Here is a 27,445-nt window from a genome sequence, read left to right on the forward strand (position 1 = left end):
AGGGGAAAATGTTAAAGGAACATATTTTACGTGGCATTTACTTGCCAAACTATATTGTAGTGCTGTAATTGCAGTATGTACAGTGCTTTAATACTGTGTGAGGAGAGGTGCTGTAGTGCACTTCTAAGTTGCCTCAAGTGAGCTCAAGGTTGTTGCTTCCATATAAAAGCCGGGCTCACATATGGGACCAATCTAGACCAACCGCGAAGAATGTTTCCTCTACATCACTAATTACTGCGATCAAAGTCTTGTCTATTGTAAGAAAACAAGGCACATAAAAGCGTCTGTGTTTATAATTTATGGCTTAACAGACCATATATATATAGAAAGAAAGAGAGAGATGTATGTTTTTATCTAGTAGAAGTTCCCTGCAGTGCATGGGACAGTCATAACTGAGGGGAGGAGTTTTTAAAGTGTGCGTCTCCAGCACACGAGTCCATGTTAAATTGAGTAAAGTTTTCCACTGGGCTGGACCGTCTGACACACTCCCTAAAGATCTACACAGTGGGAGCAGAAAAAAGGACTTCTCTCTTTACTCAAATAGTTTTCCAGCTGTTGTTATGGGTAATCCCTGTCGTCATAGCAACAAAAGGGGAACCTAACAAAAAAAAGCAATCGGTGTCTTAGTAACTAATTCGATTTTAGAGATGATTCAGAAGTCGGACAAAGTTCCCCCTGTATGGCAGCACACATTTTTATCATAAGATTTCTATCTTCCTCCAGTGAGATTCATTACAATCATGGACAAAATGTCTTGTTTCCTTACACCTATATTCTTTGGGTGTGAAATTCACACATGACTGAGGTTTGATTTCCATCTCCCAGTAAAGTAAAGCCATTTAACAGTCAGCACATGTTCTGTTAAAGTATTTTAGACAGGTCAAAACAAGTCTACAGCCACACAACTGCAGCCATGATAGCAGCTCTGTGAGGATGTATTTAAGCACTGCTGTGCTTTGAGCTAAATGCTAAACGTCAGCATACTAACAATGACAATGCTGATGTTTAGCAGGTAATGTAAGTGTATTTGTTAATTAGTACTAAACACAAAGTACAGCTGAAGTTGATGGGAATGTAATTAATTTTACAGGAATTTAGTCAAACCAAAGTATTTGACAAATGAAAGTGACATGATGATGGCACTGGATTAAGTAAGGGGATCACCAACATTACTATTCCAGTTCATCCTCTGGGGACCATGAATATCTGTACCAATCTTCACAGCAATCCATCCAATACTTGAGATATTTCAAATCTAGTAGATGCTGAGATATTTCACTGAATAAGTGAAACCTCTGACTTGCTGGTGGCGCCGCAGAATAAGTCAGAGCATCACTAAAGTCATTAGAATGTATCCTTTGGGGACCATGAATATCTATATTTTACATTTCACAGCAATCCATCCAATAGTTGTTGAGATTTTTCACTTTGAACCTCAAGGTGGCGCTGGATGAAAAGTCAGGGTATCACCAGAGTCGTGAGGATTCATCCTCTGGGGACCATGAATATCTGTACCAACCTTCACAGCAATCCATCCAATACTTGAGATATTTCAAATATATTAGATGCTGAGATATTTCACTGAATAAGTGAAAACTCTGACTTGCTGGTGGCGCCGCAGAATAAGTCAGAGCATCACTAAAGTCATTAGAATGTATCCTTTGGGGACCATGAATATCTTTATTTTACATTTCACATCAATCCATCCATTGGTTGTTGAGATATTTCACTCTGAACCTCATGGTGGCGCTAGATGAAAAGTCAGGGTATCACCAGAGTCGAGATGATTCATCCTCTGGGGACCATGAATGTCTGTACAAGATTTCATGGCAATCCATCTCATAGTTGTTGAGATATTTCAGTTTAAGGCTAAAGTGGTGGACCAGTCAACAGACTGACATTCCCATCCCTTAAGCCACACCGCCAGCATGGCTAAACATTAATACAGTCAAAAGTGTCTAGACAATTTTTAACCATGAACTGGTTTTACTAATTTACCTGTCATCTCCTGCGTTGCACCTCCTTTGCATGCTACTGTTACAGAGCTTTCTTTTTTTATCCTGCTTTTTTACATTAACATGATTCATTAACTACGCTGTAAAGTCCTACAACAAGGCTGCAGACTTTTAGAAATCATTGCATGGTTAGTTTTCTGATAACGCTAACATGACAAGGAAATGGTGACTTAAATATTATCATTAGTATTAAATATTAACTTGTTCTGCGCTCCAAGTACACTTGGAATGGTAAAATATGGGGATGGTTAAAAAAACAAAAAAGCAGGGTAAATGTCTGATATGACTGGAAGAATGTTTTCACATCAGAACAGCAGAGTATTGTTTCATTTCCCGTCTTATAAAACGCAGAGTCAGACAATGTTTCTGTCCAAATAATTCACCTACTTTGTTTATGAAAAATATTTCTGTTATTTATAGCCTTGCAGTGCTGGAAACTCTGTTAATAAATATGCTACTACAGTAAGCATCGGGGAACTGTGACTGCTCATTTTCACACTGTAGTCGCAGATCTGCAATGAGCTGTATCATCACACTCATCCATCCTAACAGGTCTGTGGAAGAAAATTAATTATGACAAGGGGGAAGGGTGGTAACATTTTGACCTGAAACCCAGCAAAAGAACACTCTGTGTTGAAAGTCACTCCTTTCCCTTCACGGATAGGTGATCAAAGTTGGTTTGGATAAGGGAACTTTAAGGCCAAATGCTTAAACTTGTGTGTGTATGACTAAAAGTCTGGTGGCAAGAAGCCCTGCTGTCTGTTGTTCCACTGGCTACAGAAGGCTGACAAACTGTACCTACATCCCATGATAACTCCATACATATCATTTCTGTCTGTGGGGGATTGTTTGGACGTGGGAACGTATTCAGCTGTGGTGCGATGTTCCCCTGTGACTCACCACGCAGGGCTTGGCACTAGTCACAAAGTCTGTTTTGGTCATACCACTGTGTGTTTGCATGGAAAACAATGGGGGAAAATGTCAGTCTGAGCATGCCTTCCGTATCCGGGTGCCGGTAATAACTGTTCCATAACTTTTGGAAGATGTTCGAAGCAAGTGTGTGTGGTGTTTGATACCCTACAATCTTACTGTATGAGTTAATCTCTTATTTGAATGCTCTTATCAGAACGCAGTCACGCTGAAAGTTGCAAAATGAATAATATCTGAGAAGGGACGGCTGTAATGTGTCTGAATCAGGTTACCTAAACTTTCTGAACAGTTTTGGAGGCAGCTGGCAGAGAGGAAAAACTCCATAGCAGAGTGAATGAGTCACATCCCACCTGACGTCCAAATCCTGTTAACATTATTGCTGAAAAGCCATTATAAAACTACACTTTAACCTTGTTGGTCACCCAGTGAGATTGGAGGCTACATACCAGGCTTATAGAGTCACTGACTCCCTGGAGAATCCCCAGTGTCAGCCTCCTTCCTGATGTAGCGCTGCCAAAACAATATCTCACCATCATCTCTCCTCCCCAACAAAACTCTGTCCAACTATGCAGCTCTCTGAGTAATTGTATATAGAACATTTAATTATTTATTTATCTTCCTTTCAGTGGAGTGCAGCACAAATCTTATGATATGCTAATGCTTTGATGTACGCTTCCCTGATAGAAGTCAAGCTCAAATGACTCAATGTAAGTTCTGTTGGCATCTCGCAGCCTGGTGGTGGCAATTTTCTTTTGTCCCATGACATTTTCCATTCAGGCCAAGTAAAAGTGGTTAGCAACGGGGAAAAATACCCTTTGAATATTTGGATCTAATTGAAAGCTTTGAGTTCTTGCCAGTCTTATCTGACCTATCTGATTCTGAGCCTCCAGTGTTGTCATTGGATCTAGCGTCCGTAGTGAGTAATTGAGTTATCTCTCTTGGGTAAAAATTCCTCCCTTCAGGAATGCTGCCAAAATAATATTACTCAGTTCACCCTAAGAATGATACAGTTTATACATGATGTGCTGCATTACATTATGTTACTTTGGAGACAATACAGTAAACATTATTTTATCCAGCAAAACATACACAGAGTTGCCAGTTTAACTTAAATGAATGCAATAATAGCTACTAAGTTTTTGTTGAAAGGATGCAGTTTAGAGCTGCAACAATTAGTCGATTGACAGAAATATAATTGGCAACTATTGTTGATTGAATCATCGTCAAAGTAATCTTTCATGCAAAAATGGCAAAAATTGCTGTTTTTAGCCTCTCAAATATGGAGAATCCCTGCTTTTAGACCATATTAAACTGAATATGTTTGGGTTTTGGACTGACAAAGCAAGACATTTAAAGACATCACCTTGGACATGGTGAGTTGGGTCAGAGGGTGGGGGAAGACTCTGGACAGACCTGGTAAGCCCAAACGCGTAGTGAGGGTGAACTGGGAACGTCTGGAGGAGGCCCCTGTCCGAGAGATCTTCAACTCACACCTCCGGCGGAGCTTTTCTGGCATCCCTGTGGAGGTTGGGGGCATTGAACCCGAGTGGACGATGTTCAAAGCTTCCATTGCTGAAGCTGCGGCGGTGAGCTGTGGTTTTAAGGTCTTAGGTGCCTCAAGGGGCGGCAATCCTCGAACACCGTGGTGGACACCGGTGGTCAGGGAAGCCGTCCGACTGAAGAAGGAGGCCTTCCGGGATATGTTATCTCGGAGGTCTCCGGAGGCAGTTGCAGGGTACCGACGGGCCCGAAGAGCAGCAGCCACTGCCGTGACGGAGGCAAAGCAGCGGGTGTGGGAGGAGTTCGGAGCAGCCATGGAGAAGGACTTTCGGTCGGCACCAAAGTGCTTCTGGAAAACCATCCGGCACCTTAGGAGGGGGAAACGGGGAACCATCCAAGCTGTGTACAGTAAGGATGGGACACTGTTGACCTCAACTGAGGAGGTAATCGGGCGGTGGAAGGAGCACTTTGAGGAACTTCTGAATCTGACCAATACGCCCTCTATGGTAGAGGCAGAGCTGGAAGCTGATGGGGGACCATCATCAATTACCCTGGTGGAAGTCACTGAGGTAGTCAAACAACTCCACAGTGGCAAAGCCCCGGGGGTTGATGAGATCCGCCCAGAAATGCTGAAGGCTCTGGGTGGGGAGGGGCTGTCTTGGATGACACGTCTCTTCAACACCGCGTGGAAGTCGGTGACAGTGCCTAAGGAGTGGCAGACCGGGGTGGTGGTTCCCCTTTTCAAAAAGGGGGACCAGAGAGTGTGTGCCAATTACAGGGGTATCACACTGCTCAGCCTCCCTGGTAAAGTCTACTCCAAGGTGCTGGAAAGGAGGGTTCGGCCGATAGTCGAACCTCAGATCGAAGAGGAACAATGCGGATTCCGTCCTGGCCGTGGAACAACGGACCAGCTTTTCACTCTCGCAAGGATCCTGGAGGGGGCCTGGGAGTATGCCCATCCAGTCTACATGTGTTTTGTGGACTTGGAGAAGGCATATGACCGGGTCCCCCGGGAGATACTGTGGGGGGTGCTGCGGGAGTATGGGGTGAGGGGGGCACTTCTCAGGGCCATCCAATCCCTGTACGCCCAAAGCGAGAGCTGTGTTCGGATCCTCGGCAATAAGTCGGACTCGTTTCCGGTGGGGGTTGGCCTCCGCCAGGGCTGCGCTTTGTCACCAATCCTGTTCGTGATATTCATGGACAGGATATCGAGGCGTAGTCGGGTGGAGGAGGGTTTGCAGATCGGTGTGCTGAGGATCTCATCGCTGCTTTTTGCAGATGATGTGGTCCTGTTGGCATCATCGGTCTGCGACCTCCAGCACTCACTGGATCGGTTCGCAGCCGAGTGTGACGCAGTCGGGATGAGAATCAGCACCTCTAAATCTGAGGCCATGGTTCTCAGCAGGAAACCGGTGGTTTGCCTACTCCGGGTAGGGAATGAGTCCTTACCCCAAGTGAAGGAGTTTAAGTATCTCGGGGTCTTGTTCGCGAGTGAGGGGACGATGGAACGTGAGATTGGTCGGAGAATCGGAGCAGCAGGGGCGGTATTGCATTCGCTTTACCGCACCGTTGTGACGAAAAGAGAGCTGAGCCGGAAGGCAAAGCTCTCGATCTACCGTTCAATCTTCGTTCCTACTCTCACCTATGGTCATGAGGGTTGGGTCATGACCGAAAGAACGAGGTCGCGGGTGCAAGCGGCCGAAATGGGTTTCCTCAGGAGGGTGGCTGGCGTCTCCCTTAGAGATAGGGTAAGAAGCTCAGTCATCCGTGAGGGACTCGGAGTAGAGTCCTTGCTCCTTTGCGTCGAAAGGAGCCAGTTGAGGTGGTTCGGGCATCTAGCACGGATGCCTCCTGGGCGCCTCCCTTGGGAGGTGTTCCAGGCACGACCAGCTGGGAGGAGACCACGGGGAAGACCCAGGACTAGATGGAGAGATTATATCTCTACTCTGGCCTGGGAACGCCTCGGGATCCCCCAGTCAGAGCTGGTTAATGTGGCCCGGGAAAGGGAAGTTTGGGGTCCCCTGCTGGAGCTGTTGCCCCCGCGACCCGATCCCGGATAAGCGGTTGAAGATGGATGGATGGATGGACCTTGGACATTTTTCACTATCTGACATTTTATACCAAACGATTAATCTAGAAAATAATCTGTACATTAATGGAAAATGAAAATAATCGTTAATTGCATTTCATGGTGCTGTTGTACAGTATTGCATTATACAAATAGGTGTTTTTGTTATTTAGCATACTGTCAATGATATAAATGGGGAGGACAAAAATAATAGCAACATCTGTGTTTCAAATATCGGGGCTTCTAATGGTTCGTTGGCAACATCTGAGATTTGTTTTAAAAAAAACTTCTCGGAGCTTATCGTATGTTGTTGCTCTCATAATTACAGCTAAATGTCTGATCATAAACAAGCCGCACATTTAGCTGTATAGTTTTGGGCTCCATACCAAGACAGACAACCACCACAGGCAATAACGAACTGCTTCTGAAGAATTTTTTCAACTGACACTCTATGGAAAGAGTCCAGCATTATTGTCAGATTCTTTGGCACATTTAGTTTAATTAAATTTTATCCTTGAAATATCTAAGAAGGAGTTAACAGAGGAACGTTATTGTTACATTGAAAAGGCCAAAGCCACACAGCTCTCATAGCATCTGTTGTTCAACTTTATCTGCATCCTTTACTTGCAGCCTTTTCTTGACAACTGTTTTTTTCTAATTAAAGCTGCAGTGGGTAGAAATGTAGCAAATATGATTAAGAAAAAAGTTATTTTTATAAAACGGTCACTATATCCTGACAGTAGTGCATGAGACAGATAAGCTGAAAAAAAAAATCATGTGCCTCTGTGTCCTCCGGTGCTCCTAATGGCATCTGCAAGATTACACAGACCGGAGGAAAACAACCAATCAGAGCCGAGCTGGAGCCTTACCGTCTCTGAGCAGCTGTCAATCACTCGCAAACTCCGGTCAAACTAGGCAGCGCTGATCAAATATGAATCAATATTCTGTTACTGTAATGCCTATTTCTCACCTCAACTGTTTTCAGAAACATCTTGTAGTGTACTGTTTAGCTGTAAAATGAGAAGGTTTGTGACCCGTCAGCCATGTTAAGATCAGTTGAGGAAATACCAAGCACCACCCACCAGCTGGAGCACAGCCAATGGGAATGCTCTCTCTCTGAAATGACCTGTGATTGGTCAAAGTCTCCCTTCAAGGGCTAGATTTTTTTTTAAAGCCTGAAAACAGAGCCATGATGAGGTGCAGAAGTCTAGTTATCTCTCAGAACACTTGAATTACAATATGCTGAAAGGTTATTATGGATTTTTTTCCCAATGATGCCAAAAACATTCTGCCTACTGCAGGTTTAAGCTGTGTAGTTTTTGGCTACACCTCAGGAACACAGCAATCAATCACAAGCTATAACAAACTGCTTCTGACAGAGCCATTTTTCAACTGACACTACATGAAAAGGCTACATTCCTTGTGTAACAAGACTCCAGTATTATTGTTAGTCAGATCTAACACAGACAGACTCTTTAGTTTCATTTAATTTTTTCTTTGAATTATCTATGAAGGAGTTAACAGGAATGTTATTGTTACATTTCAAGTCTAAAGCCACACGGCTCTCATAGCATCTCTAGTTCAACTTTATCTGCATTCGTTTGATTCATTAGATTGGTTTTTTTTCTACTTAATCATTAAAATGTAAATGATTACTTAATTTTTCAAGAAATGTTGCAATTAACAATCCATAAGTAAAATGTTCTTTGACTCATTCGCAGAGTCAAATGACTCACAGACGGTAGGGATGATGTTTTTGTTTTCAGGAAGTTCCTGTAATTTTCAGCCAACTATTCAGGTTTACCGTATTGTTATTTAACCACTGGTAAATAATAGGTGGTCTAGTTTGAACGCCTCCAGAATCACTTTGGATAACTGGTGCTCAAATGACCTTCAAAGGGAAGAACTTCCAGTTCTCTAGTCGTCACAGATGATTTAAACACACCGTGAATCACCGGCAGGTAGCTCCTGTGCGGTGTTGACAGTACGTTGGTTCATGGGGTGCGTTTATTTGTCTGGGCAGGCAGGGTTTGTTAGCTCTGGGTGGTGACCTTCTATAAGCCCGTTTTGTGAATGTGACATCACTGTGTATGTACACTGAGTGTACACTCAGTGTACATACAGCATTTAATTTCTGTGCGGTCTGTAACCTGATCACTGATATGTTGGCTGATAACAACAACAGCCGGCGTTTTGCCCTATTAAATCAGGAAATCAGTGCCGATTCTCCCAAGTCACATGTTATACACTCACAGTATCTGACAGTGGATATGAAAATATTTCTGTATTGTAATGTTTTTCTGCTGTGTTATTTTCCTAACAGATTCCTTGGGTCAACCAAAATCCGTCTGAGAGATCTCGCCTCAGGTCAAATGAGATCACTGCCATCCAAAAATGTCCCTTTGGCCGGTGAAAGTGGACAGAATATTGGAGTAAGTTTTTCTTCATGAGTTAAATAATATAAGTAACAGGAAGGCTACCTTCCTTTTTAAAGAAATAAATGATATAGCCAATCATTTCCCTTCCAGGCTACAATCGACCTTGTGATTGGCTACGATCCTCCAGCTAACGCTGCACCAAACGTCAACGACCCTCAAGCAGGAGACGCCACAGTGGATGCTGGTATGTTTTATGTAATTTTTAGTGATGCAGTGCAATGTAGTAAAGGTTTACTGGTAAATTTGATTAGAGGCATGCCAGGTATTTGATTATCTTGTTTTTCTGCTGATTAGGTGGTGGTGGTGACGGGGGGGATGAGTCTCTACCAGATGGGGGCCAAAGCGGCTTCGCAGGGGTCCCCTCGGCCCCTGGTCAGGATGTTAACATCCGCCGGCGGCTGGCCAGGTCACAGAATCGCCACCGACTGGTCAATAAACCTCAGGACTTCCAGGTCAGTTTCATAGTGTTTTTCATCATCAACTACGGCACCGTTCTAAATGTTTAATACGCAGATCAAGAACAGGATTTTGTGGATGTTTGAAAAGCCAGCAATAAGAAAACAATCAGCAAAAACTGAAATAAGTTTTAATTATTTTTTGGCATTAATTACAGGAAAAACTTTACATACTGCAAGAATAAATGACTATTTCCTTCCTTTTTTCTCTTAAATGTAAATGTTAGTTTAGTTTCAGGTGGCCACAACAGTTATTCCTAGCCAGGTTAGGTTCACTCAGATTATCTGTAAATCTACAGAGGACATATCATGAAAAAGGGTTTCAGGGTGAATACAGGTATATTATTCAGAAAGACAGTACAAGGGAAAAATAATGTGTTTTTTGAACATTAAAGCATGTAAACATGTTTTAGTAGAAACCTAAAATACAAGTATGAACCTGAAAATGAGCATGATATGTCTCCTTTAAATATATTGAGATGCTCTTGGTCAGAGTCGGATGCACTCATACGGTCGTAAGTTATATTCATTCATCTACACTGACACTGTGATACTATGTGTCCTTCAGATTCGGGTCCGAATCATCGAGGCCCGTCAGCTGTCTGGCAACAACGTCAAACCGGTGGTGAAGGTTAATGTGTGCGGAGAGACCCACAGGACGAGGATCAAGAGGGGAAACAACCCCTTCTTTGATGAGGTACTCTCACTTCACTTTTTTCCCCCCTTCTTCTTTATTGAATTTGAAATACTAAACAAACATTAACAAAAAAAACTCACAGCAGTGCATATTTTCCAGACAGTTTCAAATCATTAAAAATTATGAAATTCCCAAAACTCCATATAGGGTTCTCCACAAGTGAGCAAAGTTTTCTTGTCTTTCCTTTTTTACAATATAAGTTAGTCTCTCCAAAGCGAGACAGGCTGATAGTTCCTTTATCCACATCCCAATAACAGGGATATCCATGTTTTTGTGTGCAATTATCCTTCTGGCTCTGAGCAGTGAGTGCTGCAGAGTTACATCAAAGTCGTCAGGGTACATTACCAGCACACAAAGTTTGGCTCATAGAGGAATTTCCTTTCCAACTAGAATGGCACTCGGAGAGCGCAGACCTCCACCCCCCTCTCCGTGCAGCTTCCGCCATCATCCATGTGTATTTTTGTTTATGTTAAGATAAGCTGCAGGTAGCGGAGCAGCGTAAAACACTTCATTCAAACTGGACAGAAACAAAGTAAAACTCACCTAAACCGTCGTCGTTACTCTTTCCAACAATCACCAAGTGTGCTTTGGTCGAACTGGACTGTAATTTCACTGAGTTTAATGTGGAAAAACGCCGAATCTACAGGTGTCCCCCCTCCCTCCGAGCCATTTCCCAATCCGCTTCATGAATATCCTCCTGTATATCAATTCTCCATGCCTCTAGCTTTTTGGAAGACGAATCTTTTGAATGAATAGTTAACAATAACTCAAAACAAAGATCCCTTCACTCTCACACAGAGAGACAATAGACAACACAGATTTGAAATAGAATCAAAAGGAACGCATTTTTATTCTATCAGGCCTCACACTTGAAATAATTTTGCCAGGCTTAGGTTGTGCTGAGGGGTCTACTTTAAACGTTGTCCTTTTGTCGTTTTATCTTTATTGAAACTTTGTATGATTTTTTTGCAGATATTCTTCTACAACGTCCACATGCTACCAACGGATATGTTTGATAAGCACCTCAGCTTCCGGGTCAGTACACACATGTCAATTTTGAGGTCCTACGCTCTGTCAGTATGTAGACATATACTGTATAAACTGTGAATTCTCCTCTCTGCAGGTGTATAATTCCTATTCACTGAGGGCCGACAGTATGATGGGACAATTCAAGGTATAATTTTTGTCGTCACATAATTGTTAATAAGTCAAATAATGTTGGTTAATGTCTGGCTGATCTCGTTTTGTTCTCACACACAGCTGGACGTTGGTTATGTTTATGATGAACCAGGTAAGCTTGTCACAAAACCACAGATTTGTGTGTCATTTACATTTGCTTAGAGGATGCTGTTGTTTGGCGTGTGGAGGCCAGAATGTGAGAGGGTCATTATGGTCTTATTTTTAGGTGGTTTGTATGTTGGCGATGTTCAGAATAGGTGTTTCTGTAATGTGATAAATGTGGTTAATGTTTCTTTTTTAAATTTATTATTAAAGCAACTATAATCAATATTTTTTTTAAATTATGGGCAGCAGTAGGTAGAATTGGAGCAAATATGATTTAAAAAAAGTTATTTTTATAAAATGGTCACTATATAGCAGTGCATGAGACGGGTAATCTGAAAAAAATCATGTGCCTCTGTGTCCTCCAGTGTCCTCTGGTTTCACAGACCGGAGGACACTGGAGCGGCTGTGGCTCTGAGCCACTGTGTGTGGCTCAGAGGGTAGAGCAGGTCGACAAATCGGAAGGTCGGTGGTTCGATCCTCGGCTGCTCCGGGTCACATGTCTATGAGTTCTTGAGCAAGACACTTAACCCCAAGTTGCTCCTGAAGGCATAGCCATCGGTGTGTAAATGAGTATTTAGGTTAGATCATGATGGACAAAGTTGGCACCTTAGCAGCCTCTGCCATCAGTGTGTGAATGTGTGTGTGAATGGGTGAATGCTGACATGTAGTGTAGAGCGCTTTGAGTGGTCAGAAGACTAGAAAAGCGCTATATAAAAGCAAGTCCATTTACCATTTACCAAACAACCAATCAGAGCCGAGCTGGAGCCTTGACGTCTCTGAGCAGCTGTCAATCACTCACAAACTCCAATCAAACGGTCAAACTAGGCAGCGCTGATCAAATATGAATCAATATTCTGTTACTGTAATGCCTACTTCTCGCCTCAAATGTTTTCAGAAACATCTTTTAGTGTACTGTTTAGCTGTAAAATGAGAAAGTTTGTGATGTTTCTGACACCTTTGAGGAGAGAAATAGGCCTTACAGTAACAGAATATTGATTCATATTTGATCAGCGCTGCCTAGTTTGACCGTTTGATCGGAGTTAACGTGTGATTGACAGCTGAATGAACAGCCAAAAGGAACGCTCTCTCTCTGAAATGACCTGTGATTGACCAAAGTCTCCCGTCACGGGCTAGATTTTTTTAAAGCCTGAAAACAGAGCCATGAGGAGGTGCAGAAGTCTCTCAGAACACTTGAATTACAATATGCTGAAAGGTTGTTATGGAATTTTTGCCCAATGATGACAAAAACATCCTGCCTACGGACGCTTTAACAAAAGGTCACATGAGTACTTGTATGTGAATGATGTTGCTTATAGTGATGAACCCACACAGAGTGAGATCATTAGTAGTAGTGTATTTATATATATATATGTGTGTGTGTCCTGTTGCAGCCCACTGTGTCATGAGGAAGTGGCTCCTGCTGAATGACCCAGATGACTCCAGCTCCGGGGCTAAAGGTTACCTCAAAGTCAGCCTCTTTGTAGTGGGAGCTGGAGACGAGCCTCCGGTACGTCTGACAGACTATATCTCTCAGATAACTTTTCACTGGCGCTGGTTGCTTCCTCTTTCCTCATGTAAATACGGCGGCTATGCCCCCTAGCTCTCTTTCATGAACTCTTTTCTGTTTCTTTTTTCTACCTCCCATATTGCAGGTGGAGAAGAGGGATTTAAATGACGATCAGGACGACATAGAGAGTAACCTGCTGCTGCCAGCTGGTCTGACTCTGCGATGGGCCACCCTGTCACTGAAGGTGTTCAGAGCCGAGGACGTTCCCCAGAGTAAGACACGCTGTAGTAATTCTAACAAAATTAAATTGTCATTTAAACAGCACAACTAAAAAAAAAAAGTTGTTTTTTTGTGAAGTTTAGCTTGTTGAAACTTAATTATTTCCCATTTTCTGGCTTCCAAAACTGATAAAAGCAATGCATGTCAACACACTGTATTCAATTCTTCCAACTTTTTTCTCATTACAGTGGATGATGCATTCGTCCAGAGCATGAAAGAAATATTTGGAGGGAATGAAAACAAGAAGAACCTGGTGGATCCCTTCTTGGAGGCTCGCTTCGCTGGCAAAAAGGTTCCCGATCGTTTTGTCTCTTCTTAGCTGCGGTGTCAAATGTAAGCATTCTGGATATAACATTAACAGAAGAAAAGCTGATGTGTGCTTTTTCCGTATCTCCAGCTGTGCACTCAGATCATTGAGAAGAACGCAAACCCCGAGTGGAACCAAGTGCTGAACCTCCAAGTAAAGGTAAGAGGATGACCCAAGCAGCACAAAAGTATAAAAATACACATCATGAATGAATGTCAGTCTTTTTTTAACCTGCTTCTTCTTGTGTTTTCTGTAGTTCCCCTCCATGTGTGAGCGCGTCAAACTGACCGTCTTTGATTGGTAAGTCAAAGGAGATTGCAATTTATATTTAAGAGATTGTGGCCTGTGTCGTTTTGTGTTCAAGAAGAGGTCATGTTATTTTGTTTCTTAGAGTTATTTGGGGTTGAGAAAGTCTCCCACAACATTTCTACAGTGTGGTCAGCTGTGTTTCCATGCCCCATCAGAAGACAATAATGTAGCAGCCTATGACTCAGGCTGTGCCGGCCCATCCCTTCCCCTGTTGGCACCGTCGCTCAGCCAATTTTCATTATTGTGTCTTTCTGAGCGAATGAACGGTCTGATAACAAGGGTCCAGGAAGGCTGAAAGGAAACAAGTGCAAAAGGAAAAGGTTAGAAAAACTGTGTGTGCCTCAGAAGGTGTTGAAAACCACACAGGGATCCCTGAGCCAATACATACAATGTTGAAAACATGTAGACATGATCAACAACTAAGAGATTTTCAGTTCCACGTACTTCCCCTCATAGAGGTAGTGAAAAAGCCGAGCATAACAATGCCCCTACATTGTGAAATTTGCATGCTATTTAACAGTTCATATTGGGTGTAGTGCTACAGCATGTGTGTGTGTGCAGTGTGAGTGTAAAGATGTCGTGTGTGATTGCAGGGATCGTTTGACAGGAAATGATGCTATTGGCACCACATACCTGAACCTGGCCAAGATAGCCTCCTCTGGTGGAGAGATAGAAGGTATTTTGTTTTGAATAAAACATTATTTCAAAAAGAAATGTTTCAGCTGGAAATAATGTGCCTAATAAGTCTGGAAAATTTCTATTTTACAGTTGTTACTCTTATGTGCTTTGTGTTTTTATTATCTTCTAAACGGTACTTGAATTGTCCTTTTTCTCCTGGAATAGAGGAACATGCAGGAAATGGGGAAATACCGTCCTACGAAGGTTCAACTGTGCTCTTTTTATTGCTCTGTGTTGCATGAGATGTAGCGCGTTAAGCATGTCGTGCACGCCAATTTGCTGAACAAATCTCATTCTGTGCGTGCACATTGCTAAATAAAACTGTGCTCTGTTTTTGTTAGTATTTAAGTGTTTAACCGTTTTGCTGTCGTAATCCCTGCCACCTGCTTAACCCAGCATTCACTGTTTCCATCCCAATCTGTCCATCACCACCGCCTGAAATGCCGCAACACTGACATACTAACAATAAAGCTTTGCTTGGCTTAGCGTGAGTCCAATCATAAAGAGGTTAAGTCTACTTCCGTCTCTCCCAGCAAACACAGGGCAGTCTGAAGTGGGTTTCCTGCCCGTCTTCGGGCCCTGCTACGTCAACCTGTACGGCAGCCCCAGAGAGTTCTCCGGCCTGCCAGACCCCTATGAGGATCTCAATTATGGCAAGGTAGTGAAGACTTGCTTTTTCAGAATCTTATCTGCAATTTTAATCTTTCCCTTCACGTCTATCCCTGTCCGACATCCTCTCTATTAGTTATTCAGCAGTTCATATCAATGCGTTTGCAGGGAGAAGGAGTGGCGTACAGGGGCAGGGTCCTGGTCGAGCTGTCCACTAAGCTGGAGGGGAAAGCGGACAAAACAATAGACAGCATCAACAACGATGACATCCTGGTGGTGCAGGTGCGGTTTCACGTGCCTCTCCCTGATGGTAAATTTGAGTTTGTTAAAATATTTTCTACTTCTCTTTACCTTTTTCTGTTTTTTTCTTCACTACATTAGAAGTACCAGAGGAGGAGAAAGTACAGCTTGTGTGCAGTCTTCCACAGCGCCTCCATGATACAGGAACCGGGAGAGCCGATCCAGTTTGAGGTCAGCATCGGTAACTACGGCAACAAATTGGACACCACCTGCAAACCGCTGGCCTCCACCACTCAGTATAGCTGTGCTGTATTTGATGGTGAGTGAGGAAGCTGCAATGTGATTCTTAATAGTAAAGACGCATTTAAAAACATGCTGTCTTGTCACATGGATTTTTAAATGGTGTGTAATTTCTCCAGGTAACCACTACTATTACCTGCCCTGGGTGGACACTAAACCAGTGGTTGTGGTTCTCTCATTCTGGGAGGACATCAGCCACCGCATGGACTCTGTCAACATCATCCTCTACATTACTCACCGCCTGGTAACACTGCATTATCCTCTGAGTTTATGATTTATTGATAGCTTTGCAGCAATTAAAGCATACCGTATTGTAGTAATGTTTGGTACGTGTGTGTACATGTGTCGGTGTGAGAGTCATAGAGGTTTAAGATGGGAGTGTAGTCCTCATCCCTATTGTGGTGTTGTTGTTGTTGCAGCAATCCAACCTGGAGTTATTCAAAACTGCCATCTCGGCTAAAGTGTCTGAAAACCAGCTTGTGGAGGTGTGGCTGAAGTTGCTCACTCAGCTGATTGAAGACCTAGAAAGGTAAATAGAGGATAATGAAAAATACATCAAGATCATTTCTGTTGTCTGCACATCTTTTAATGTCATAAAAAGTCAGATGAGTCCAAGAGGGTTGGATGAAAAGGAAGGAAAATGTGTTCAGTTTCACCATAAAACAAATGAAACAAGAGTGGTCATTTAGTGGTTAATTATTTAGTATAATCTCATTATGTGTTCAACTGAAATTAATTAAGTCCCATGTTTTGTATCTGCTCTCCTCTAGTCTCCCGACACCAGACCTGGAGGGCCGCTCCAACCTGACATCTCTGGACATCCAAATCAAGAAGCTGCGAGACAGCGCATTGACCACCATCAAGGACGGAGCCAGATGCATGAGAGAGGAGGCCAGAGAGGTCCGTGACACTCTGCCCGACTTAGAGTCCTGGGCCGACAAACTTCAACAGCTGGCTGAGGAGGTATAGCAAAGCTTGGACAAAAGGGGGACCTAAAATAACGTTTCCGAGCATTACGTTGTTTGTTTTGCCCATCCATAATTCTGTTTACATGTTTCTGTGCAGCCCCAGAACAGCATGCCAGATGTGATCATCTGGATGTTACGGGGGGAGACGAGGGTGGCCTACTGTCGCATCCCCGCTTACCAAGTCCTCTTCTCCACATACAGCGAGCAGGCCTGCGGCCAGAACTGTGGCAAGACACAGACTGTCTTTTTACAGGTACACATCTGTATTCTATTAGATTTCTTCCGAACAGGTTTTGGTGTCTGTCAGCTAAATAAATAATTTGACACTAGGGGGTAGCAGTTTGTACTTTGCTGTTAAGCTGCATTCACATGATTAGAGATTTGCTCTTGACTCACTGCGAGGTAGGGTGCAGAGACTTGCAGAGGCAGCAGGTAAAAATATCTCCCCAAACAGAGAGCAAGGAACGCCATTCACTGTTTCCAGGCAACAACAACAGTTTGCAGCTGTTTTCAATTGGTTGTGTTTGAAAGGTCAGCGGCAGCCGAGGTCAAAGTTTAAATAATTAGAAATTTGAGCCTAGCGCTCGGTGGCAATCTTGGCGGCACCGCTCTCCCCATAGAAAAACAATAGCACAGCCAGTGATGTTACCGCTGATCATGTGTAGATGGCTTTAGACTAAAAGGTACTGCACTATGATTACTTTCTCTGAAATCTTAATGCTCATGTGATTTTTGTTCCCCTCAGTACCCCATGGACAAGAACAAGGGCCTGAAGGTGCCCGTTCAGATTCGGGTCAACATGTGGCTGGGTCTGTCTGCACATGAGAAGAAGTTCAACTCCTTCTCTGAGGGAACCTTCAGCGTGTTTGCTGAGATGGTATATCACTCCAAAATAAAAAATGCAAAAATGTGTACTTTTTATATCTTCACAAAGTCTGAAAATTTTCTTTTGAATGTTATTCAGAGCCAGCGGACAAGTCAGCGTATAAAACTAAACATGTCCTCCTTTTCATTCCAGTACGAGAACCAGGCCGTGGTGTTTGGGAAGTGGGGGACCACGGGACTGGTGGGGCGCCACAAATACTCAGACGTAACGGGCAAACTGAAGCTGAAACAGGAGTACTTCCTGCCTCCGAGAGGATGGGAATGGGAAGGTGAATGGTTCATCGACCCGGAGAAAGCGTGAGTATAATTGCAGATGACTACTTGGCATCTGTCCTCCTAAAATTCAAAACATTTGACCAAGAGGAAGACCATGTGATTTTGTTATATCAGGATTCAGACTAGTTACATTAATAAGGGGAAAAAAAACACAAGTTTGTCTTCATGTATTGGAAGTTTCGTTACTGGCTATAGTGGTTGAATGCGCTTTCTTTCCACTGAACACACACATTCTGTGGACTTAAGTAATGGAAGTGAGCAACGTCTACTCTCCATTGTTTACATTCCTCTCATGCCTTAAAGCATTATTTCATGAGTATTAGATAGTGTTGTACCAGAACGTGTCAGTGAGCTGGAGGTTATTTACACTTACTTTTTTAAAACACCTCCATTGACTTTCTGCACTTCAATATTGACTCAAATATACATGTATAAATGTTAGGTTTTCGATGCCAACGCCATCAGTACATTTCTGTGAGCGAGTACCCCTCGAGCACTAACTGCTATATTTCTGCTATGTACAGACAAAATATAGAAAAGGGCTGAAGAAAGTGGAGAAACATAACTAATGTAGATTCTTTCATACCGGGTATGAGAGGAAAACATCTTTATAGTGTTTTTTTATCTTAAATTTGCCGCCCATCTGAATATCATAAGTGAACCATTACAATACATGAAAAGCAACAAGAGGAACACACACTTTGAAAGCTTGATTTTGGATTAAATGTTTGATGATTATTACGGTCTCTGTCAAAACATGCAAACCTTTTCGTTTATAGCTCACGCTTATGGAGTGAAATTAGTCTCGAAATGGTCACAACTGTGTGTATTACATGATCCTCAAATGTAAAATAAGATGTATAAGAGTGTACAATGATTTGTGTGTAATTGTGGGTACTCACAAACCTTATTTTTACATTTATAGGCTACTGTATTGAGTATATAGGTGGTAAATGTATGCGTTCTAATCGAGGGGTGACGAGCTATTCTGTCTATTTAGAAAAACCTCTTTGGAATTACACACAATTTCACTGAAGCAAAGATGTCAAAAAGTTGTGGCATGCATTGGCGTGTCTTTTTTGGTAATACCACTGGAGGGTGCCAGATTTCCCCGGTTATGGCTTTGAAGTAGCCTCTTGTAAAATGTGTTTACGTGTTTCGCACACAGCTGGTACATATGTTTGACTTTGTGTTTCAGTCTCTTAACGGAGGCAGACGCAGGACACACTGAGTTCATGGACGAGGCGTTCCAAAATGAGACTCGCTTCCCCGGCAGAGAGTGGAAGGCTGCCGACGAGCCCTTCACCGATGTGGTGAGAGCAGCACGCTCACATGCAAATGATGTGCAGGGTGGCTTTAAATACCACACGAGCACAGTTAATATGTTTCCTTGTGTCTGTGACACGCAACACAAAAACACATCTCTTAGCTACTCATTGACTTTGGAGTCAGTTCCATTATTACTTCCACTCAGGTTTCCTCCAGATGCCTATGATGGAAGAGTAATCTTTAACCTATTCTAATATAAAAATCCCAATCCCCCTTTCCCCTACATTTCTTTTCTTCTTTTTTGTGTGTTTTATCTCATTTAGTTTTTGGTTATGGTTGAGTATTGTCTCTTAGTTTATTAATTTAACTTGCATAATAAAGTATACAAATGTGCATTGAACTTTAAAGTAAACAATTGTCTGGAAGGTGATGAAAGAAACATTGTAATAAAGTAATAAAAAAAAACTATTCTAATATATGAGTAGGCCAAAACACATGAAGAAAACAAATAAAAAAATGTTAAAAACGTGTTCAGCTAACTGAGGTTTTGTGTTGCATAGAATGGAGAGAAGAGCCGTAACCCCGGAGAGTTCGATTGTCCTCCAGGTTGGGTTTGGGAGGACAAGTGGACTGTGGATGACAACAGAGCTGTGGATGATCAAGGTGCAGACACCGGCTAAAATCTAGAGAGGAGCATTCTTCAAGCTGTTTGGATGCATACGTAGTTATTCAGAAAGGAAATGACAAAAATGTGTTGAATGTTTTGTATTTACAGTTCTATTGTTCTCGCTCTCCTGGTTTCCCAGGGCTCTGACTCACTCTTGCCTCCTTGTTAGACTGTAATAATAATAACAATAATAAATTAAACTCACATGGTGAGATTTAAACCATGTGTTCTCATATCCAAACAATAATGAAACAAAGTAAAATTGTTTGTGCGCATGTGTCTGTGTGTGCACTCCACAGGCTGGGAGTATGGAGTCACCATTCCCCCAGATGACAAGCCCCGGTCCTGGGTCCCCGCGGAGAAGGTGTACCACATCCACCGCCGGAGAAGGCTGGTTCGACCTCGCAAGAGAGCTGCACTCGCTGCTGGAGCCGTCGTGGAGGTCAATATGGCAGTGCTACTGTATATACTGTAGCATCATTTGCATTTTGGTGCCATACATTTTATATATACTGTAGGAAGTTAATTTTGCAAATTCTGATTATGTGATACAGATTCACTGATTATGTGATACAGAGTGACTTTGGTATTTTTCAACCTGGACCATAGTTTCCCGTGGTTTTGTTTCTAACTGACCAATACGGACAGCAATTACTGAAACTAGTCCAGTATTGAGATAGAGCGCTGTAGACGGCAGCTGCTCACAGGCTGCAATATGTTGCTGTTGGGGCAAGCTGGCACCGTCATTTACGTCCACTAAAAGTGCTTGTTTTTGCCATGTCCGGCTCTCATTGTTATTAAAAGTGTCTGACATTATGGAAAGAGTCCCGCTCGAGGAGAAGTCTCGCTCTGAAATCTGGCGAGGTGACGTGTTGCCGGAAGACAACGGTGTCTCTTTATTTCACAGTATATAATCTTGCATTACTAATGATTGTATTGCTCAGATTTTCATAAAAGAAATGTTTCTTTGCTCACAGAGGCGGGACCTAAGTGACCCTGAGGGCTGGGAATTCTCTTCTCTGATTGGCTGGAAGTTCCACAGGAAGGAGCGTTCATCGGATACTTTCCGTCGAAGGCGCTGGAGGCGGAAGATGGCGCCAGAGGACCGGCTCGGAGCAGCCGCCATCTTCCAACTGGAGGGGGCGTTGGTGAGTAAAGATAGGAAAATATTCTGATTTGAATCTCTTGTTTGAGATCAAGATTCAGTAATGTATTACCATATCAACCACTATGATTAGTCGGAATCTGCTTTAATAAAGATAGTTTGGCTTAAATAGTCAGAATGCAACATTAAAGTATCCGTCCACATATATGAGTCGGAGAGGAAGGGCATGAACCGGATCTGAGCTCTATGAGTCACCAACTATTTCCAAATATTTACTTATGTCTTAAACACATCTGCAGCTCCATGGTGGTGTTTTTTATTCGACAGTGTGTGACGCATGAAAAGGTAAAAGGCTCTGCTCTGGTTTATTCTGCAGGGTGTCGATACTGAGGAGAAAGAGAAAGGCTCCAAGGCCGACGCCACCAAGCTGTTCGGTGCCAACACGCCTACCGTGTCCTGCTCCTTTGACAGTGAGCGATGCATACAGTGACACATATGAATGATAATGCTCATACAAATAAATATAAAAACATATATGCTACTGAATAATGTTATTTTTCTCCACAGGGTCACATGTGTACCATCTTCGTGTCTACGTCTATCAGGCCCAGAACTTGGCGTCTATGGATAAAGATAGTTTTTCTGGTAAGATTTGACTTGATATAGTTTTTAATATCAATATTAAGACTGTTGATGGATTTCAAGTGCTACATTTAAAATGAAAGGAGTCTCATTGCAAAAATAGCTGTTAATGATTGATGTGAAAAGATGACCATTAAACCACATATGTTTTTATTCCTTCGTAGATCCGTATGCACACATCTCCTTCCTGCATCTTAGCAAGACAACAGAGAAGCTGCGGGCAACACTGAACCCGACCTGGGACCAAACTCTGATCTTCAGTGACGTGGAGATTTATGGAGACCCCAAGAATGTTTCTCAGCGCCCCCCTGATGTTGTGGTGGAGTTCTACGACCACGACCAAGTGGTAGGTTGTGAAACAGTGTGTAGGAGTTGGCAACATCTAGTGGTGTGGTTGCAGATTGCAATCAACTGAGTAACCCTCTGCTCACTACACTCTTTCCAAGACTGCGGTAACATGAGCTGCCGAGTGCAAAAACGTAGTAACGCCGTTTCCTTGCTGAAAGGCCATCCTTACCATATTAACACTACTTTAGGAGCAACGGGAGTCAGACGGCGGCTGACGGTACCACGGTTTTGCAATCTGCGGCTCACGTTACCACAGTTTCACAAGCGTATTGGAGAACTAAGGTGGCTTTCAGGTAACGTAAAAACGAAAAAGGCTCTCTCTAGAGCCAGTGTTTGGTTTGAGCAACATGGCAGACTCCATGAAGAGGGACCCGTTCCCTATGTAGATATGAAGGGCTCATTCTAAGCTAATGAAAACACAACGATTCTTAATTTCAGGTGATCAGCGAACAGTTGCTCAATATTATATTCCATTTCTGCAAATAGATCCCCCGAAATGTTTCACACTGTTCCTTTAATGATGTACCATATAATACATCTAACAGTGGATTATTGCAGATAATTGCTATAAAGAAAAACAAAGTGAAACATATTTCACTTAGAAACTTTGGTAACCAAATTAACAGAAAAATATGAGTGAAAATTCAAGTTTTACTTTTAAGGTATGAACTACCTCAAAAAAAACTCTTGATGTCTTTCTTTACGTTTTCTTCTTTCTTATAGTAATGTCCACCTTTCCGCTACGCTGAAATTGTAATGTTTAAAAAAAAAAAATGTTTTGAGAGCATCAGCTAAAAGTAAAAAAACAAACATAACTGTGATATGTTGTCTTCTGCCCAGGGGAAGGATGAGCTGCTGGGCCGCAGTGTTTGCGTGCCAATGGTGAAGTTGAACCCAGGCATAGATCAGACACCCAAACTGCTGTGGTACCCCATCATCCACAAAGGTCAAAAGGCGGGGGAGGCACTGCTCGCTGCAGAACTCATCCTTAAAGACAAGGTTTGTCCTGAACGTAATGGAGAAACGGCTACTTTACAGTATTTAAAACACAGCTATGTTCTCTAGGCCTGTGGTTGTCTGATGTTTTACTGTGTGAATTAATGTAAAGTTACTGGTAAAAACATAAAGGTAAGCATAATCCATACTCCCTTGTCTCTGTCTTTGTAGTCGGGCGAGTCAGATCTTCCCCTGCTTCCCTCAATGAGAGCAGAGAACCTCTACATGGTTCCTCAGGGCATCCGGCCTGTGGTGCAGCTCACTGCTGTGGAGGTAAAACACAACCTTTAGACACCGTCCCTCTGAACTGATATCCATAATGTCTCTACCATCATCTCTGTGTGTGTGTGTGTGTCTCTCTGTGTTCAGATTCTGGCGTGGGGCCTCAGGAACATGAAGGCGTACCAGCTGGCCTCGATATCTTCACCCAGCCTGGTGGTGGAGTGTGGAGGGCAGAGGGTGGAGTCAGCCGTCATCAAGAACATGAAGAAGAGCCCCAACTTCCCCAGCTCCGTCCTCTTCGTCAAAGTGGTAATGGCAGGGTTACACATGCCACATGGGATGAGTGTGTGGAACTAAAGCAAACGAGTAAACAAGTATCTGTGAGAAAAAAAAGTAGAAAAAAGCGATTGAAGAGGAGAAAAATTGCCACAATCAATAGGTGTTATGTAAAATATGGAAATATGTTGCACTAAAAACCTGACATCTGACGCCGTGTCTACGCCTTCCCCCAGCTCCTTCCAAAGGAGGAGATGTACACACCTCCCATCGTGCTAAAGATAATCGACCACCGTCCGTTTGGCAGGAAGCCCGTGGTGGGTCAGTGCACCATCACTACTCTGGAGCAGTTCAGATGTGACCCATATGTCATCACTGCAGAGGGAGCCATGTCTTCCAAAAGTAAGTAGGCATCCAAAAAAAATACAAACGACAGAATATTCTGATACAATTAAGACAGAGAGACAAAAAGCCTTGATTTAAATGTTGTCCTCCCACCATTTCCAGTGGCTATGATGATGGCTTCTCCTTCCAAACATCTCTCTATTAACATGGAGGAGAATAGACCACTACTGGAAACTCAGGTAAACTCTTCCACCTCACCGAAACGTATTCCTCGTGTTGTTCGTAACCAGTTTTATTCTTCTTTCCTCTTGTCACTAAGAAGTGCAGAATTTGACTCCCCCGGTCAAATTTGACAAACTTGATTACTCTGGCTTACAGTTCATGCACAGCATGTCAGCTGCTGTCAACAAAATGGCTTCCCCTACCTCCTACTTTGTATGTATGGTTACTTATTAGAGCTTTCTAATTCACAAGGCTGGGCACCAATGACACAGGAAGGCTGAGATCACTTAATCCACAGCGCTGCGGCGGGCTCGACAAAAAGGCCCCCATAATAACGTCACAATGCCATTAATCTACGTTGGGAATTGTCTCAATTACTGCGATTGTACTTAATTTGTCACTATTTTAATGAGCACATTTTAATGATTTTTTTCACAGCAAGGGCGTAACATGTAGCAAATCAAGCCTGCAGGCATCTACTCACATGGAAGTAGATTTTGCTATTGAACCATCACTGCCATGATGTGGCTGGAAGTACAGTTTCCAATATTCCACTTAAAGCAAAGGTTAGACATTTTTGGGGAAATTTGATTTAATTTCCTGCCAATAGTTAAACGAGAAGATTTATACCACTCATGTCTGTATGCTGAAGCTACCGCCAGCAGCCGCACAGCTCAACATAAAGTCTGAGACGTGCCGAGGCTTTTCAGGTCGGTAGAATCTAACGTTAACGTTATCTCTGTTGATCCAGTTGGTTTGCTTGCTTCCACGGCTACAGAAGGCTGCATTTGCGTGCCAGTTTGTTTCATATGTGGCTACAAGGTGTTGAAATGGGCAGTGGACGGGATCACACTGGCCAAAACAAAAACAGATGTCCCGGACCGGAATGGAGATTTCAAAGGAGAACATACTGGCTGTAGCGTTGTTGTCAGAGAAGACAGTATTTCAATTTAGCATGTTTCCTTAATCTGTGATGACAGGTTATGGTCATTTTATGATTTATTACAGTAAATGTATTAGATATTGGTCCTTTAAACCTGTGTAAAAATAACACATCAGGCTCAGTCACTTCCTGTAGTCTCCGTTAGTTGCCTAGCAACGCTGATGACAAGGCTCCAGGAAGTTTTAACATTTGGGTTTTTGTACGATTTAAACAAACGAGATGTAACATGTTAATTAATGAGCTTTAGAGGTGCTGGAAGGCAGATTTTGTTACCTTTGGACAGAGACAAGCTAGATGTTTCCAGTCGCCACTGCTGGCAGTAGCTTCATATTTAGCATACAGACACGCCAGTGATATCAATCTTCACATCTAACTCCAGGCAAATAAGTGTATTACATTATTATTACATACAGAAGTCAAAGCCAGGTCTCATGGCAGGCATGGATATTACTACACACCTGGTGCCATGTTGCAAGTCAAGGAACAGGTGGTGTTAGTGGGGCCTTAATGCAGTTGCACATTCTGCAGCGGCCCTTTGTTACGCCCTTGTTTTCCGATTTGCTGCCAATCGTGAAATTACAATCGGGATCTCCTCATCAACCTTTCCTTCATTCTTTCACTTTCTTGTCAATATTTGTGGCCTATTGTACGAACTGCGTGTTTGTTACCGCTGTGTGTGTGTGTATGTACGTACTTGTGACTTCTCTTCTGTTTTGTGTCCTTTCTCCAAAGCATGTAGAGAAGGTGAGAGTAAACCAGAGAATAGGACTGAGATTTCAGATTCTTATACCAAATGCAGACAGGAGATTAACATTGTGCTATTAAATCTTTAGGAAAAGGAGACAGTCGATTGGTGGAGTAAATTCTACGCTTCAACTGGAGACCAGCAGAAATGCGGCCCTTACCTCAAAAAAGGATACGACACCCTCAAAGTGAGTCGGCTTTATTTCGTCCCACAGACAAAACGCTTAATATAGTTAATTCACTTGTGTATAAATAATGATCATCACAGGTGTTGTGGATGACTTTAATGTGACTGTGTGTCCTCAGGTGTATGAGTGCGACCTGGAGGATGTCCCCGAGTTCAAAGGGCTGACTGATTTCTGCAACACCTTCAAACTGCTGCGGGGCAAGAATGAAAATGGGGATGATGACCCCACTGTGGTCGGAGAGTTGAAGGTAGTTTGACGAACACTAGATCGGAATCTATCAAAAGTAAAGCTGCAAAATTAGCTGAATCTCCTCAGCTCAGGACCAAGCCCAGTTCTTGAAGATTTACAAAACAGAAATGTGTTCTTGTACCTGCAGGGTTCATTCAAGGTGTACCCTCTGCCGGACGACCCAGGTGTTGCTCCGCCTCCCCGTCAGTTCAGAGAGCTGCCAGAGAGCGGTCCTCAGGAGTGTCTGGTCAGGCTTTATGTGGTCCGGGGCATAGACCTGCAGCCCAAAGACAATAACGGCAGAGTGAGGATGAATCTGTATTACCAGGAATAGAAGCAGCATATTTCAACACACCCAGTCAGCTTGACCTTGTGTTCTCTCTCCTGCTCAGTGTGATCCATACATAAAGATGTCACTGGGAAAGAACACGATTGATGACCGTGACAATTACGCCCCCAACACCACCAGTCCTGTGTTTGGAAGGTACAGTAAATGCTATGAATATGAGTATAGTAATGTAAATAGACCATATTTTCCTTAAAGGCTAAACCTTCTCAAACGCTCCTTTTTGTTTTATTTAGGATGTTTGAGATGACGTGTTTCCTGCCCCAGGACAAGGACCTGAAAATCTCCATCTATGACTATGATCTCCTGAGCCGCGACGAGAAGGTTGGCGAGACCGTGATCGACCTGGAGAACCGCTTCCTGTCCCGATATAACTCCTATTGCGGCCTGCCACAATCCTACTGCATGTAAGGAAATAGCTTTTAGGGGGGAACATTTAGGATGTATTCCTAAAAACCTGCAGTCAGGATCCTCACTTTTATTTCTGTTTGTGTCTCAGTTCTGGTATCAACAGGTGGCGGGACCAGCTGAAGCCGTCTCAGGTCCTGGAGAACCTGGCTCGTCTAAAAGGCCTGTCCAAACCCAGGACAGAAGACAACGGCACATCGCTCACCTTCAACAGCAAAGAATATACGCTGGCGGAGTTTGGTAAGGTCAACGGTTTAAGATATAATAGTTTAAATGAGTGTGCTTCACTTCTCCGGGTCTGAGAAGTGAAGCCAATGCTGAAGTGCCTTAAACTTGCATTCTCTCTAACAGCCAGCAGGGGGCGACTCCTCTGGTTGCAAAAAGAAGTCTGATTGTATAGAAGTCTATGAGAAAATGAGCCTACTTCTCACTTGATTTATTACCTCAGTAAACATTGTAAACATGAGTTTATGGTCTCAATCTCTAGTTTCAAGTCTTCTTCAATACAGCATGATGTTCATTTAGTAAATTATGGTCCCATTTAGAGTCAAATAGACCATAAAGCAGGGTATGCTTTAGGGCGTGGCTACCTTGTGATTGACAGGTCGCTACCACAGCGTTGTCCGGTCTGGGAATTGTCCATGTTTTCGTCTTACAACTTTAACCTTTTCAACAGTGTGTTTTCAGTTCATGAAAGTTAATTGTAACATTTTGGTCGCCTAAAAACGTCTTATTCAGCGTTAAGTTGTGC

General features: G+C 42.9%; 1 protein-coding gene across 5 annotated transcripts in view; it reads left to right on the forward strand.

Moving 5' to 3' along the window:
- The window catches only part of LOC141759106 (myoferlin-like), a 33,621-nt gene that overhangs the window by 1,982 nt on the left and 4,194 nt on the right, over nt 1-27,445 (forward strand). Inside the window, exons 4-46 of one of the 5 annotated variants that reach the window (XM_074621082.1) lie at nt 8,837-8,945; nt 9,042-9,135; nt 9,246-9,403; nt 9,975-10,103; nt 11,076-11,138; nt 11,227-11,277; nt 11,364-11,394; nt 12,779-12,894; nt 13,040-13,166; nt 13,362-13,465; nt 13,571-13,639; nt 13,737-13,780; nt 14,383-14,465; nt 14,633-14,671; nt 15,001-15,125; nt 15,245-15,358; nt 15,458-15,635; nt 15,736-15,860; nt 16,036-16,145; nt 16,387-16,579; nt 16,682-16,837; nt 17,330-17,461; nt 17,603-17,766; nt 18,944-19,058; nt 19,575-19,677; nt 19,981-20,123; nt 20,659-20,829; nt 21,163-21,256; nt 21,354-21,431; nt 21,593-21,774; nt 22,617-22,775; nt 22,944-23,045; nt 23,142-23,303; nt 23,507-23,672; nt 23,778-23,854; nt 23,994-24,050; nt 25,513-25,524; nt 25,614-25,712; nt 25,831-25,959; nt 26,089-26,244; nt 26,333-26,424; nt 26,523-26,693; nt 26,786-26,934. In XM_074621082.1, the coding sequence (XP_074477183.1) occupies nt 8,837-8,945; nt 9,042-9,135; nt 9,246-9,403; nt 9,975-10,103; nt 11,076-11,138; nt 11,227-11,277; nt 11,364-11,394; nt 12,779-12,894; nt 13,040-13,166; nt 13,362-13,465; nt 13,571-13,639; nt 13,737-13,780; nt 14,383-14,465; nt 14,633-14,671; nt 15,001-15,125; nt 15,245-15,358; nt 15,458-15,635; nt 15,736-15,860; nt 16,036-16,145; nt 16,387-16,579; nt 16,682-16,837; nt 17,330-17,461; nt 17,603-17,766; nt 18,944-19,058; nt 19,575-19,677; nt 19,981-20,123; nt 20,659-20,829; nt 21,163-21,256; nt 21,354-21,431; nt 21,593-21,774; nt 22,617-22,775; nt 22,944-23,045; nt 23,142-23,303; nt 23,507-23,672; nt 23,778-23,854; nt 23,994-24,050; nt 25,513-25,524; nt 25,614-25,712; nt 25,831-25,959; nt 26,089-26,244; nt 26,333-26,424; nt 26,523-26,693; nt 26,786-26,934 (4,931 nt within the window). The remainder of the gene's footprint in view (nt 1-8,836; nt 8,946-9,041; nt 9,136-9,245; nt 9,404-9,974; nt 10,104-11,075; nt 11,139-11,226; nt 11,278-11,363; nt 11,395-12,778; nt 12,895-13,039; nt 13,167-13,361; nt 13,466-13,570; nt 13,640-13,736; nt 13,781-14,382; nt 14,466-14,632; nt 14,672-15,000; nt 15,126-15,244; nt 15,359-15,457; nt 15,636-15,735; nt 15,861-16,035; nt 16,146-16,386; nt 16,580-16,681; nt 16,838-17,329; nt 17,462-17,602; nt 17,767-18,943; nt 19,059-19,574; nt 19,678-19,980; nt 20,124-20,658; nt 20,830-21,162; nt 21,257-21,353; nt 21,432-21,592; nt 21,775-22,616; nt 22,776-22,943; nt 23,046-23,141; nt 23,304-23,506; nt 23,673-23,777; nt 23,855-23,993; nt 24,051-25,512; nt 25,525-25,613; nt 25,713-25,830; nt 25,960-26,088; nt 26,245-26,332; nt 26,425-26,522; nt 26,694-26,785; nt 26,935-27,445) is intronic. The other 4 variants (XM_074621085.1, XM_074621083.1, XM_074621086.1 and 1 more) reach the window with 4 other exon arrangements.

This window comes from Sebastes fasciatus, chromosome 20 (assembly GCF_043250625.1).
Source record: "Sebastes fasciatus isolate fSebFas1 chromosome 20, fSebFas1.pri, whole genome shotgun sequence".
NCBI classification, from domain to species: Eukaryota; Metazoa; Chordata; class Actinopteri; order Perciformes; family Sebastidae; genus Sebastes; species Sebastes fasciatus.